This window comes from Chionomys nivalis, chromosome 11 (genome assembly GCF_950005125.1).
Source record: "Chionomys nivalis chromosome 11, mChiNiv1.1, whole genome shotgun sequence".
Lineage (NCBI taxonomy): Eukaryota > Metazoa > Chordata > Mammalia > Rodentia > Cricetidae > Chionomys > Chionomys nivalis.
In genome coordinates, this window is record NC_080096.1 from 18,247,838 (window position 1) to 18,263,104 (window position 15,267).

The window sequence follows — 15,267 nt, forward strand, 5'->3', positions numbered from 1 at the left end:
GATCCGCCTGCCTCTGCCTCCCGAGTGCTGGGATTAAAGGCGTGCGCCACCAGGTCAGCTTCCTTTTGTTTTCTGTTTCCAGTGTTTGCCTCGTCTTATGTTCCGCTTGGCTGTGGATGAACTGACTCTACTCTGCTCTCTGAGACTGGAAAGGGATTACAGACTGGCTGACTCTTAATTCTTTTCTCCTTAAAATGAAACAAATCAAAACAAAGAAATACAGACTAAAGGAGGGTTGGGGCACCCTGTAGGTCAGGGTGGTTTTCATCCACTACCTTCATGGCCCTCAGTTCCATCGTTAGCAACACACACAAGCACTCAAGCTGAATGAAGTCACACCTCTTTTGTCATTACATGAAAAAAGCGCTGTAAGTTTATTTTTTATTCTTTTTCATTATTATTTTTTGAGACAGAGGCTCTCTACATAGTCCTGGCTGGTCTGGAACTCCCCATGTAGACCAGGTTGGCCTCGAACTCACAGAGATCCAGCTGGAGTGCTGGGATGAAAGGGCATTGGCCCCCATGCCCAGCCCGCTGTGCATTTATTAAAACAACATATAGCACAAACTCAGTACTCTCCCCGTCTTTGGGGACGGGCACTGAAATACAGTACATTGCCCCTTCCCAGGCCGATGAGTGAGACCCACCCCCCCACCAAGGAAGGGAAGTGGGCAGCTCTATTACCTTGGCTTCCTTCCCTCTTTGTGACAATCGCCAGTCACACAATGACCAGGCGTGATTATACAAAAGTTCTCATACAAAAAGCACCAAATTGGCATACATATACAAGTAGATACAAAAATCACATTTTAAAAACATACAAAATATTTCATTTTGCACCAACGTAGAAAAGTGTCCTGTGACATTTTGAATACGTTTCCAATCATGGTTCAGCAACTGCCGGACACAGCGGTGGGGGTCCTACTCTAGTCCCTGCTCTCTGAACAGAGGAGACACACTTCCCCATTGTGGCCGCCCAAGGAGCCCCCAGCCCCAACCCCTCCCCGATGGGCCTGTCACCCGCCTCCCCGATCACTGCATCCAGAGGGTGTCTACTCATCCAGCTCCTCACTGGTGTCCTGGAAGAGAAAGTCAGACACAGGCTCATGGTGAGAGGACTCGAGAGGACCCAGGACCTCCAGAGCTGTGGTGAGAAGCCAAATACCACCCCCCGCCCCAGCCTGGGCTTTTTCTTTAGAACCAGACTAGACTTTAACTGTCATAATTCAGTGAGCTGCAGATGGCTTAGCGCAGTGATTCCCAGCCTTCCTAATGCTGTGATGCTTTAGTATGGCTCCTCGCGTTGTGGTGACCCCCCAACCATAAAATTATTTTTGTTGCTACTTCAACTGTAATTTTGCTAGTATTATGAATCATAATCTAAATAACCCGTGTTTTCTGATGGCTTTGGGCAACCCCTGTGGAAAGGTCCTTCCACCTCCCCCTCTTCACCCAAAGGGGCCGCAACCCACAGGTTGAGAACCTTGCCTTACACTCTGCTGGATTGGAACTTGGCTCTGGTAACTAGGCTTGAACACTGGTCAGGCATAGGGGAGCATGCCTTTAATCCCAGTTGTAAGAGGCCAGTCTCACCTCCATAGTGAGTTCCCAGCCAGCCATTAAAAAAAATAAAAAATAAATAAATTTAAAAAAAAAAGATGAGGTGGTGGAGGAGGAGGAAGCAGCAGCAGCAGCTGGAACCCAGCTTGGTGGGTAGGTCCCTACATTCATGAGGGCCAGAGTTCAGATCCCCAGCAACCACACAAAGAAATGCCGATGGCCATGGCAGCCCCTGTGATTCCAGAGCTCAGAAGACAAGAAAAGGAATCTCTGAGCAGCTTGGCTTGCTAGACTAGCAAGTCTATGGACTCTGGGCTCAATTAAGAGACCCTGCCTAAACCAGGATGGTGGTGGTGCAGCATTTAATCCCAGCACTCGGGAGGCAAGTGGATCTCTGTAGACCAGGCCAGTCTGGTCTACAGAGTTTCAGAGCTGCTACACAGAGAAACCCTGTCTCGAAAAACAAAAAACAAAAAAGAGAGAGAGAGCTCCTGCCTCAGTGAATGAGTGGGAAGTGATTAAGAAGACCCTCGATGTCAGCCTTGGGCCTCTGCATGGACACCCTTGAGCACACGCATGTGCAAACATGCATGTATATATGCATACCTCAGATGAACAAAAAAGAGGAGGGCTAACGTAAAAATGAACACTAGCTCCCCACCACCGGGAATGTGTGTGCAAACATGCGTGTATGTACGCAGACCTCAGATGTACAAAAAAGAGGAGGGCTAACGTAAAAATGAACACTAGCTCCCCACCACCGGGAATGTGTGTGCAAACATGCGTGTATGTACGCAGACCTCAGATGTACAAAAAAGAGGAGGGCTAATGTAAAAATGAACACTAGCTCCCCACCACCGGGAATGTGTAGCGGGGCTCTCCTGTTGTTGGGAGCAGTGAGACCCCAGATCCTGAATTTCTTGTAAACATCTTGTTTTCCCCTGATCTGAGTGCCTACAGCTGCTCTGAGCACGAGACCTTCAGAAGTTCCTGATGGCAGGAGAGTGGTTTCTGGTGGGTTTGGCTGGGGCGTGGCTATCTCTATATAATCTGCCCCTGAACACAATAAAGAGAGCATTCTTGGGGCTTTGGTATCAGTGTTAAAAGGTCTGCGTGTCGGTCTGTCTCTGCGTCTGTATTCTCAACCTCCAGCCCCTTGCCCGAAGCTCACGAACTGGGGTCTAGTGCATAGAGCGCAGACCGGGGCCACGGTGCACGGCATCCTGTCCCTCAAGGAGCAAGGCAGAGAAAGGTGGCCTTTTTACCTTCTTTCCCCTCCGTGGACACGCCCTCTTCCTGATCTTCCTCGTCTTCAATAAACTCCTCCTCGTCCTCATCTGTAACAAGAACAGTTGTTTTAGGATGAGAGTGGCCTGGAGGAGACATCTGTCTCCATTTCTTTTTTTTTTTTTTTTTTTTGGTTTTTTGAGACAGGGTTTCTCTGTGGTTTTGGAGCCTGTCCTGGAACTAGCTCTTGTAGACCAGGCTGGTCTCGAACTCACAGAGATCCGCCTGTCTCTGCCTCCCGAGTGCTGGGATTAAAGGCGTGCGCCACCACCGCCCGGCCCTGTCTCCATTTCTGAACCCAACTGCACACCTAGAAGCAGCAAGGACCTAGGAGGTACCAGGCTCGTAGGATCCCAGATCACAGAGTCCAGCCTGCATGTCCCCTGCCTCCTCCTTCCAGGTCACAGTCCTTTTGCCCTTCATCACTGCTGTGTCTGTGGCCTCAGGGACACAGGAGGCACACTTAGGGTCCTCAGCGGAACAGACACAGCACAAAGGGGAGGCAGGACAAACATTTCCTGTCTTTCCGGACCGAAGTCCTTAGTTTAAAGGAATTTGCTCAGCCTTTGAAATCAGCTTACTCAGCATCTCCTGTCTGCCCCATTCCTCAGTCCACAGAGAGGCAGTCTTGGGGCGGCCTGGGGTTCTTCAGGACAGTGTCCACCAAGGTGCAACCTGGGTTCTCACTTTCTCATCCTGTGGCCTTCAAACTTTCCTAACAGGGTCGTGCCCCTCACGCAACTCCCATCCAGGCCTCGGGATTACAGAGTCAGCGTTTGTCAAACATTACTTACAAACTAGAGCACCATGGTTAAATTTGTAATCCCAGCACTCAGGAAACTGAGATAGGTTAGCCACAGATTTGAAGACAGTTTGGGCTACATAGTGACACCCTGTCTCAACAACAACAGCAAATAAAACCTCCAGCCAAACCCCCAGGATGCATACATGAACTGGATAATCCAAACAGTGGATTTGCTGTGTCATTTAAAGCCATAGTTACTGTTCATAATAGTTCCCCCAGAGAATCACTGGGGCCAGTGCCATGGTGTCGGCACATTGTCTCAAATGTCCTCGGAGGGTCTTGTGAGCCAAATGGCCTGGGTGGGGTTTGCACCTGCTACTTCCGAGCCGAGCGGCCCTGAACAACTAAGCATTCTATACTTAGTTTCCTGAGCTCAAGGTGGAGGTGCTAACAGATCTCCATCCTAGAATTGCTAGGATTTATGTCAGGGTCTCAGTGCTCAGAGCATAAAAAGTCCAATGAATAAAAGAGCTCAGAAATGGGCGCAGTGGTGCACGCTTTTAATCCCAGCACTCGGGAGGCAGAGGCAGGTGGTTCTCTGAGTTCCAGGCTAGCCCATTCTATTTAGAGAATTCTAGGACAGCCAGGGCTCCGCAGAGAGACCCTGTCGAAGTTGACTGTGTAAATTTGATGTTTTTAGTGGATCTGCCTACTATCAATGCACAGAACGCTGCCTTTCAAAGATCAAACAGCACACAAGCAAGTAGCATCACCATGGCCTTTACCTGTCCCAAAGTCGATGGCCCTCAGGGCTTCTGCTATGTGTTCTAGATCCAGAGTAAAGTAGTCCATGCTTTCAAAGCCCTGCTCTGTCTTCCCCAGCTGGCAGCCCTTGGAAGCTTCCACAATGCTGTGGGGGAGAAACGCAGGGTGAGGTCTCAGGGTTCCTTATAGGAAAAGACATCCCAGCCTCAGCTCTAGGTGGGTCCGTCCCAGTCCCACAATCCATCCCTGAAGTGGAGGGGATAAAAGGGTAGAGATCTTCTCCAGGGTCAAGCAGAGTGGATGACCTAAGAAAGTAGGGGGCATGAGCCGGGGATGAACCCCAACTCCTGGAGAATTAATGCACTGGGTCCCACTGAGCAAGTGTCAGAAGCCCTGGGGCAACTAGGGACTTGGGCCACAGTTCCCGAGACACTAACCTCTTGATGAGTTGCTTGGCACTCTGTGGGGAGAAAGAGCAGAGAAGGTTAGCACTGAAAACCCCAGGGGACATAAAATAGTGACCTCCTGAGCATAGACTCAGGTACTGCCCCATGGTGCAGTTCTGCCCTAAGACAGAATGTGGACATTTTCTCTCTGTCCCTGGTTAGCACAGGTTTTGGCCAGCATGCCTCCCAAAAAGCTGTCATTGTCTGAGCAGGAAGCCAGAATTCTCGGGCCAAGTCACTCACAATGTCTGAAGTCTCCTGGATGAGAGCCAAACAAACCTCCTCAAACCGATGGTCTGGACAAAGCTGGACCATGAGGAGAGCTGAAGGCATGTGTTCTGGGTATCGTAGTTTTTTGTGTGTTTTTAATTTTTTCTTTGTATGTATGTGTGCCTATGTGAAATTATGTGCACCACATGTGTGCAGCAGCCGTGGAGGCCAGAAGAGGGTGTCAGATTCCCCTGACTGTGAGCTGCCCAACATGGGTGCTGGGAACTTTACTTCAGTCCTCTGAAAGAGCAGCGAGCACTCTTGACCCCTGCATCATCATCTCTCCAGACTGTCTGGGTTTTGCTGTTGTCGAAAGGTTTACTTATTTTTGTTTTATGTGTATGCATGAGTGCCTGCATATGTGTATGTACACCACATATGTGCCTGGTACCCTTGGAAGTCAGAAGCGGTCATTGGGTCCCCTGGAGCTGGAGCTACAGATCGTTGTAAGCCTCCATGTAGGTGCTGGGAACTGAATCCAGATCCTTTGTAAGAAGAGAAAGTGCTCTCTCTCTCTCTCTCTCTCTCTCTCTCTCTCTCTTCTCTCTATTATGTAGCTCTGGCTGTCCTGGAATTTGCTTTGTAGACTGGTCTGGCCTCAAAATCACAGAGATCTGCCTGCCTCTGCCTCCCCAGTCCTGGGACTAAGGGTGTGTGTCACAAGAAGTCTTCTTAACCATAGTCATCTATTTTTTTAAAATGTATTTGTTTGTTTGTTTGTTTGCAGAGTCTCACTATGCAGTCTTGGCTGGTCTGGAACTCCCTATTTAGACCAGGCTAGTCCCAAACTCACAGAGATCCTCCTGCCTCTGCCTGCATCTTCTGCCTCTGCCTGTGTCTTCTAAGTGCTCAGATCAAAGTCGTGTGCCACCAAGCCTAGCCTGGCATGTTTTATTTTGCGATAACATTTCACAATTTCACCAAGTTGCCCTGGCCTCCCCTCAACTTGCAATCCTCTTGTCTCAGACTCTCAAGTACTTGGATTACAGGCATGAGGTACTATGCCTGGCATCTCACCAAGATTTAAAAGGCCTCTGTTCAAGGGTGAAGGAAGAGCACAGTTCGAATCCACCCAGACACTCCAGGTACCACTCACCAAGAGGAAGGTGGCCCCTCCAGGCTCGTCCAGGGACTGAATGGCTGTTTCCACAAGTTTGGTGGACTTTTCCAGCTGCTCGCGGTACTGGAGGATCAGGGCCTCGATGAAGCCCAACTTCTCCTCCTGCTCCTGTGTGATTCTCTGCAGCAACTCGCTCTTCTTCTCGTCCAAGATGGCATAGAGGGCGTCAAACCTCTGGCTCAGCTCCTCCTTCACCTGGTGGCTGTTCTCCTGAGGAGAGAAACCTACAGTCTCATCTCATGGGGTCCCGACCCACTTTCTCAGACAGCCACCTGCAGCGAGAAGAGAGCCTGCCTAGTCCTCATCGCACAGGAAACAAAGCCAATGGGAAGAATGGCCTGCACGGAAGATGACTTGGTACAAGTCAGCGGGATTTTATCTCAAAATAAAAAAGGAAAATGGATTTGGCAGTGGCACCTTCCAGAATGAGATTCCACACAGAGGGATAACAACGTTCCCAACCTTCCTACTGCTCCTCCCACTTGCAGTTACGATACCCACTCCCGCCCTCCCCACCCCAGCTCCAACCCTTCCCCAAGAAGAGACCAGATTACTTTTCTTTTTGGAGACAGGGTCTCAATATGTAGACCTGGCTTGCCTGGAACTCACATGTAGATCAGGCTGACCTCGAACTCACTATGTGTAGGAGGTGACCTAGACACAATTTCTTCATCTTACATGTTACAGACGTGACATCACATCTGGCTGGGAAAACCACCTCTGCCTCTGCTGTCCCCGCAGCCTTCCAAAGCTCACCAGAAGTGCAGCCAGCTGCAAGCGTGTAATCCCAGCACTTGGCAGGTGGAGGTAGGAGAAGTGGGAGTTCAAGGTCAATCTAGACTACTTAGTAAATGCAAGGTCATCCTGTTCTACACAAGACTTTGTCTCAAAAAATCAAATCAAAGATAGGAAATAGGAAAGACAGACAGAAAGAGGATTGGAGAGATGGCTCAGTGCTTAAGACCACTGACTGGCTGGGCAGTGGTGGTGCACACCTTTAATCCCAGCACTCGGGAGGCAGAGGCAGGCGGATCTCTGTGAGTTTGAGGCCAGCCTGGTCTACAGAATGATTTCCAGGACTGGCTGCACAGCTACTAAGAAACCCTGTCATGAAAAACAAAAAATGCTCTTCCAGAGGACCCTGATTCAATTCCCAACACCCGCATGGTGGCTATCAACCATCTGTAACTCCAATTCCACAGGATCCGACTCCCTCTTCTGCCCTCTTCGGGCACTGCACACACATGGTGCACAGACATACATGCTGGCAAAAGGCTCAGATACATTAAAAAATATACACTAAGTGAGGAAGTGCAGACTTCCGTTTCATTCCTGATCCACTGAGTCAGATCCTGAGCTCCCACAGGCACCAGGGTCGAGTGTGAGCTTTCAAAGGTCCAGGAACCCTGCTCGGCAGCAGAGTGACTAATGCTAGAGACGTTCGTGGAGTTATTGGCAATTGCGTCTGTCTTGACCTTGGGCAGAGTCGGGCACCGCTGCCGTGTTCAGGAACTATCTGCTGAGTGGGTGCAGGGATGACTGTGCCCCTTTCCTGCCCTCTCTGTTGGGCACCCAAGGCTCTAAAACCCCAAGCCGCACTCACAGCTCAGGCCCTCCCCAGATGCCAGCTGCACTGGAGGCTTCCACTGCGCCTCAGCGCTGACAGGGCCGCTCAGCGCCCTCACCTTGGTCACTCGGCAGGAGTCCTCCAGCTGAGAAATGATAGTCTGAACTCGGTCGTTCCCTGCCACCAGCATGGAGATGCAGTTACTCAGTTCAGTCTGGAGGGAAGGGGGGGGAGAGAGGAGAGACGGAAATAGATTCAGGGCTGGCTGTTTCTCAGCATCATAGCAGAGTGATAGCCTGCTCCCCCTCTCTGAGGGCGTCTCCCTCCTTCTGGGGTGCAATTCAGGCCTAAAGCAGAGACTTCCACAGATCCTTTATAGATAGATGAGACCCAGAAAGAGAAACAAGCACCCCAAAACACACGGCAAGGTATTGAAAAAGGAACAAAGGAAAAACTAGTTTCTTTCTTTCTATATTTTTGAGACAGGGTCTTACTGTGCTGCCTTGTCTGGCCCAGAACTTACTTATGTAGACCAGGCTGGCCTCAAATTCACAGAGATCCGCCCGCCTCTGCCTCATGAGTGCTGGGCTTAAAAAGCCCATGCTGCCATATCCAACTGCTAGTTCCTGACAGAAAGAATAGAACTGGAAAGTTCTAGAAGAGAAAAATCCAAGAGCTGAGTGGAATGCGGAGAGCAGAAAGGGCTGCCGCTTACTGCACAGACAGGACGCTGGGGTGACCACAAGCAGCTCAGGGGAGAGCCTCGAATCTGCTTTGTGCTATATGAGAGACTCAAATGGAGAGGCCTGGGACCCCAGAGTACACAGGAGGAGAAGCTATGGCCTGGAAGGTCTGGCCTCATCCCGGTGGCCACACCCAGGTGTTCTCAAGTGGTTCTAACTATAACCCATGAGCTCAGCCACCTCCCCCAGGGAGGCGACGGCTGCTGTCCCTGTGGCCTGGGAAGTCCCTTCAGAGGGACTATTCCTGAAAGGCCGGCTCAGCACATCCATGGGGGTCAAATTCACCCCCAGAATCATCTGGGTACAGTGGCTATCGTCAATACCTTCTGTCCCTGGAAGATGTTTTGCAGCGGGGCTACCTCACAGGCCTGGTGGGCCCCGAACACCTTGCACAAGGAGCATGTAGGCACCTCACACGTGAGGCAGTAGATGTTGATTTTCTCGTCTTCATGCTCCTTGCACATCGGATGGTTGCCTTTCTGCAGGGGCCGACTGAAGGGGAGAGGAATCACAAGTCAGGGATGTCTCCTCTCTTTGTCCCCAAGCACAGGAAGCCACCACCATCCACATGTCAGCTCCCAGTGTGTCAGGCTGCTCCAGATAGTCTCTGTTTTATCTTCTGGGAGCCCAAGACCAAGAAGCTAATGAGATCACACCTGTTCCCAAACCCCCAAACTCAGGCTCTGGTGCTGGAACTGGCCTGAGTTGGTACGGGGGACCTGGGGAGGGCCCCAGAATTCCAGAGTCAGACCTGAAGATGCTGACCTAAGGGAAGAGGCAAGAGTCCCAGAAATTGAATGGATTTGCCCAAGGTCGCCCAGCAGCACAGGCAGGGGAGGCTAGAACACTTTTGCTCTAATTATAGCCCCATAACTCTTGGTTGCTGCGTCTGGACAACTGATTCCAATGGCAACCCTTATGTCTATATTTAATCTACCAGACCATAGCCTCCAACCAGGCCGGGAAGCCTGCTTGTTTTTCTTCCCTAAGTCTATAACATACAGTACCTGGCGTGAAGACCATGGAAATGAAACACAAGTAGAAAGAATACACGAGCAAACACATCTTGAAGGCGTCCGAGGGCTCAGAGAAGGGGACAGTGTGTACACTCTAAGCCATGCAGACAGCACGTGGTGGGGGCAGGACTGGCCAGAAACGTGGTGCAAACCTTGACCTACGCTACTCTCGGGGCCCAGAAGCTCTTCTTTTTAAAATTTTGAAAACTGCCTTTATTTATTATGTGTGTATGTTGGGTGGGGGGGAATGCGTGTGCCATGGCACACGTGTGGAGGTCGGAGAACAGCTCGAAGGAGTTGGTTCTCTCTTTCTACCATGTGGGTCCTGGGGATAGAACTCAGGTCGTCAGGCTTGGCGGCAAGCGCCTTTACTCATGGAGCCATCTTGCCGGCCCAAGAGTTTCTTCTTTCTGTCCTAGGATGCCTTGCTCCCTTTATTGCTTTCTCCTTTTAGGGTGCCTGGCATGCTCTTCTCCAACATCAGCCACTTCCCAGCCTAGACTGAGGTTTTAGAGTCAAATCCTTACCTACACGACCTCTGATCCCCAGCTCCTAACACGTAACCACCTTATAAGTCTCAAATAGTGACTGTCTCCATCAGTGCCAGTGTCTCACCTCCCAGCAGCCCTGCATGGCTGTCACATGACTATGACCTCACTGCCCCCTCCAGGAGCCCCTTTCCAGGCTTTTTTTGTTTTGTTTTCATCTTTGAGCCCAGGGACCCCCTACACTGGCTGTGGTGATAGGTGTTTCCTCCTGCTGCTGTCCCCGAGGGTGGTAGTAGCAAGACAGGCTGTGAAGCAAGACAGAGAAGGCCTGCTGCCTGAGGACACCTCCCTCCCTGGTGGCCAGGCGCCAGGCCAGGTCTTGCGTGATCTTCGTCTTCAGACCTCGGCATCTCTCAGAATGGTGCCAACCATGTCAGGAGTGACCAGCAGAGCTCTGAGCAGACCCTGGTTAAAGACAGCTGTCATTGCCATTTACCTGTTAGGGAAAAACCCCAAAGAGTCCAGACACAACCTACTCTTAAGGAGTCTATAGGAGGCTGACACTGTAGACTATAAACTGTGTTGTTATTATTATTATAGCCATCATCATCATCGTCATCATCAGAAATAGGCATTTGTGGGCTGACAAGATGGCCTAGCAGATAAGGGTGCTTGCATTGCAGCAGGAGGCTAGTAACCTGAGTTTGATCCCTGGAACTCGTGGAAAGGCAGAAGGAGAGAACAGATTACACAAAGTTGTCCTCTGACCTCCACACATGGGCCATGGCATGTGTACACTCACTCCCACACCACGCACTAACAACAATAAATAATACAAGTAATTTCAGAACATATGTGCATGTCTTATCTGGGGAAGGAACCGGATAAAGCCTTGTGTTAGGGTTAGAAAGGGTTCTACCACTGAGCTATATTTCCAGTCCCTGATTTTTATTAGCTTTGAAGCCGGATCTTGCTGAATAGTCCAGACAGGCACTGCATTTGCAAGGCAAGCCTTAAAACGGAGAGCCTCCTGCTTCAGGATTCCATGTCTAAGGATTGCAGATGACAGGGATTGCGGGCATATGCCACCATGCCCGGTGCTCAACAATGTCCATTTGTAGTGTTGTGTTCTAGCTATGTGAGATGCAATATAACAAAGGTTAGAGTGTCCACTGCTGAGACTGGAGAGACAGGTGGGCAGTTAAGAGAGCTTACTGCTCTTGTAGATGACCTGGGTTTGGTTCCCAGCACCCATATGACAGCTCCCAACTGTCTGCAATGCCAGTATAACTCCGGTTCTAGTTCCGGGGGGATCGTGATAGCGATATCTCATCAACTTGACTACATCTGGAATTAACTAAAACCCAAGTGGCTGGGTATACCGTAAGGGATTTCTTTCTTTTTTCTTAATTAAATCATTTTTACATGGAAAGACCCACGTCTAATCCAATGTTTTTTTGAGGTGAGAAGACCTTCCCCTAATCTGCTGGCACCCAATAAAGGACACGGAAGAAGGAAGCTTGCTCTCTCTTTGCCTGTTTGCTCCCGCGCTCATAAGCACGTCCATTCCCTCACTGGCATTCCAACATAGACTGAAGATCAAATGAGACATCCAGCCTTGTGGGCTGTATCCGGTATGACTGCTGTATGGCCGTATGACTCCTGGATTCCTGGACCTGCTGCTGGTAGACAGCCATCAGCCATTGCCGGGCCCGCTGGACTGTAGCCTGTAAGCCATTCTAATAAATCCTGTGTATGTATTTATTCTGTAAGCTCTGTTCCTCTAGAGAACTCTGACTAATTCAGGGATCCAGTATCTTCTGGCCTCCACAGACACCAGGCGCTCATCTTTACCACCTGCTGGCCTAACCTGGGTCTTCATTTTCTCATGAGAAAACGGGCACGAGACAGCCTTGCAATGTCACAGTGACACTGGACAGGAAACGCACAGAGGAGCCCAGGGAGCCCAGGGTAGCCCCCACATGCAGTCAGTGCTCCACGAATGTCCAATATTTTAGATCTTAGCGTCCGTCCCCTTGACTGAATCTGGCTATGTAGGCTGGGCATGATTGCTCTGTTCTGCCTCGGCCCTCCTAGAGCTGGGATGGCAGCTATGCCCCGTCTTCTCTGGTCTGGGGAAGGTTTTAGACCATAAGGCCATGAGGTCAGCAGTCTGGGAGTCTTGTTGAGGTGTTCTATTTACTTCATTGATGGTAGGTGGATTGACTGGCCCTGGCACTGGGGATCCCAGCACCCTCCTTTACAAAGATCACCCAGTAGCTGTGTCTCTTTCCTGTTGGTGCCCAACCCTGCACACCCCTTGCGCACCCACAAATCCTGTCCAGATCGCCCCTTCCCAAGCAGTAAACATTGGGTAGCTGACCAAAACTATTATTATTGTTGTTATTACTATTACTGTTGAGGAGGGGTGAGACAGGGTCTCATTCTGTAAGCTGTGCTGGCCTGGAACTCATAGTAATCCTCCTGCCCCTGCCTCTCAAGAGGTGGGATCATGTGAGTCACCACACTTAGGTGACTTCCCTTCCTTGAGACTCCATTTCCTGCTCTACATAGGGATAATCCTGAAGGATGAAGCCTTCTCGGTGCCTGACCCCTGCTGCCCTAGGACCACTTGGCCATATTCGCCCCAGGTATTTTCTCCGCCATAGACTTTGTCTCTTAAGCACGCACTCACATCCGTGCTCTGGTCCCGGGGTTCTCTTTCATGCCCCTAGTATACCCAGCGAACTCAACCCAGCTGAGGTTCTGTTTGAGGTAGAGGGTGATGGCTCTCTGTACTGATGAACACAGCTACAGTCTCCTGGGGGAGGGGCTGGGCAGAGGGCTGGGCTGCAGAGCTGAGCCTAACCTGGAGCACTCCTGCTTGTAGATGTCAATGATGTTCTCCACCAGCAGATTCCTCTGTAGGCCGTATACCCCATGCCGGTCCATGATCACCTCGTGGCGGCATGAGGGACAGTGGAAACGACCTCCCGACATGGACACTGAGCCACCGCGGTTGGTCCAGTAGGGATTCGCAGCCTGAAGAGAGCCAAGGCAAAGATGAGGCTGGAGTTTCTTCCTTCTCTAGTCTCTAGCTCTTTCCCCAAATGACCCCAAACACACTGGCCAGACCAAAGGACACTGGCTCCTGGTTGGTCTCTACCTAGAACCAGCCCACCCACGTGGCAGAGTGTTTTGGTTGAAGCATTCAAACAGTTAAGAGGTTCAGTATTAGCCAACATGAGTTCAGGTCATGTTGAAAACATGTTAACTCTTTTTGAACAAAAGTTCAACTCTTTTTCTCTGTGCCTCAGTTTACCACTGATATCACAGGCCTTAGAATTAGTGCCAGCTCTTAGGATTGTTAAACTGTGAAAGAACATTTTTGGTTTCTTTGGTTTTGTTTTTGAGATAGGGTCTTGATATCTCAAACTCATTAGGTAGCTTCAGACTCCTGCCTCAGCAACGACATCTGACTGTGGAAGGCCATTTTCTGAAGCGGCTCAGGACCCTTGAATCCCTCTTCCAATGCAGTCACCACAGCTCAGGAAGATGGCGTCCCTTCTGCCCCCGTGTAGGAGCACACACCTCTAAGGATGCTGCAGTGGCTACGTGCCTCTTGCCACCTCCTCCCAAAGCGCTAGGCCCCCTGCCACGGTGGGGTTGGGTCCTGCCCCAGGGCCTGGGTTCTCTCTCCTCTCTGCCCGCCCCCCCCCTTTCCTCTTATCACTTAGGCATTTGACTCCTGAGTGGAGAATTGACAGTGAGCCATCCAGGCAGAGCAGGGGGCTGTAGACAGGGTGGAGACCAGATGGTTTATCATGGAGAAGGGCTGGGGCAGCTCCCCTTTCCCCTTAGCTCCCCTCCATCCCTCTCCATTCCCAGTGGTCTCTGTATGGCTTCACATGGGAATGAGTCAGAAGCCTCCCACACTGAGAAGGAGAGGAAACCTGAGAAGCCATCCTGGGGGAGGAGGGGTTCCAGGTTTGGGCCCTACTTAGTGCTGACCTGGAAGATGTCGTTGGCACACTTCCGGCAGAGGTTGTGCTGGCAGGGTAGGATGACCACAGGCTTGGTAAACATCTCCAGGCAGATGGGGCAGATCAGCTGCTTCTCCAGGTTCTCCATGGCGTTTCCATCCGGAATCAGACTAGATTTATAATCCATATTGCTTTGAGATGTGGCCGCCTCTTCCACCCGTGTCAGCAAAGCAGAACCGGAGGGCTTGCCTTCGTCCCCCCACACACAGTCGATCCTCTTTGTCTTCTCCTGGAGTCCGACTTCTGTCTTGGTCTGAGGTCCCTCTGATATTTATAGCCGTACTTCGGTCACATGAGCCCCAGGAGGGGACCAGCTGAGCATTCCGAAGCCAAGCTGCTGGCGGGGCTTGAGTTTCCTCCAGGCCCCAAAGATTTGTCTCTCTCAGATCACACGTGGGGATGAGCAATCGCGTTCCCCTGGGACGGGGGTCGTAAACAAGAACAGATCGTTCAGAGCCAGGCGCAGGGCAGGGGCCAGGTACCCGAGTTTCCAGCAGAAGTTGGCCTCCGCCCCCTTCTCGCGCTCCCCATCCCATACCCCACCCCCACTCCCCCACCATCTCCACCCCCACCCCCCACTCTCCCACCCCATCCCCACCCCCACCCCTCCACATCCCCCACCCCCGCCGCCGCCGCCAGTCAAGTGGGAGTGAGGAAATGGGACCCGGAGAGAGGGTTCCCTGGCGTCAAGGGATGGACAACCAACCAACCAGCGCTCCTGTACCAACCTAAGTCAATTCCCCTTCTGGATCATTGAGCAGCTACAAGATAAGGGCTGGAGGTAACCCCTCTGTGAGCCCTTCTTGCCTCAGGTTCTGGCCAAGCACCTTAACTGGGTCTTCAGGGACTCCCACGCTGGCAGCCCACCCTGACACCCCCGAGTCACTTACTGCATGCACTTCATGCTAAGAGGGCTTTCTTGAGATTCGGTGGGGAGCCTCAGTGGGAAAGGTGCTTGCTGACATCCTGCGTTCACATGTCCAATTGTTTGCCCTGCACGGAGATACTCACAGTCCAGAAAGACGAACATGAGATCCCTTCCTGTGCCTGGGAATCCTGGGCCCTGGCACGTGGAAGCCTGCCAGAGGCGCCCCTGGGCTCTGCATACATGTCCATTCTCGGACCCCAGGAAGAACCAGAGGCCGTAGAAGATGTGGATCTCTTGAGACAAGAGTTGATCAAGATCTACAGATCTGCAGGCCTATATTCCCAGCTAC

At 51.2% G+C, this 15,267-nt stretch overlaps 1 protein-coding gene across 1 annotated transcript; it reads right to left on the reverse strand.

Moving 5' to 3' along the window:
- Nucleotides 1-1,012: 1,012 nt before the first annotated feature.
- Trim63 (tripartite motif containing 63) lies at nucleotides 1,013-14,426 on the reverse strand. The gene is made up of 9 exons (XM_057784261.1): nucleotides 14,019-14,426; nucleotides 12,877-13,049; nucleotides 8,827-8,995; nucleotides 7,879-7,974; nucleotides 6,170-6,403; nucleotides 4,795-4,817; nucleotides 4,378-4,502; nucleotides 2,826-2,897; nucleotides 1,013-1,079 (listed from the first exon to the last, which is right to left on the reverse strand). The coding sequence occupies exons 1-9, from the start codon at nucleotides 14,175-14,177 to the stop codon at nucleotides 1,069-1,071; spliced, it is 1,062 nt and encodes a 353-aa protein (XP_057640244.1). The 5' UTR covers nucleotides 14,178-14,426; the 3' UTR covers nucleotides 1,013-1,068.
- Between the last annotated feature and the right edge of the window lie 841 nt (nucleotides 14,427-15,267).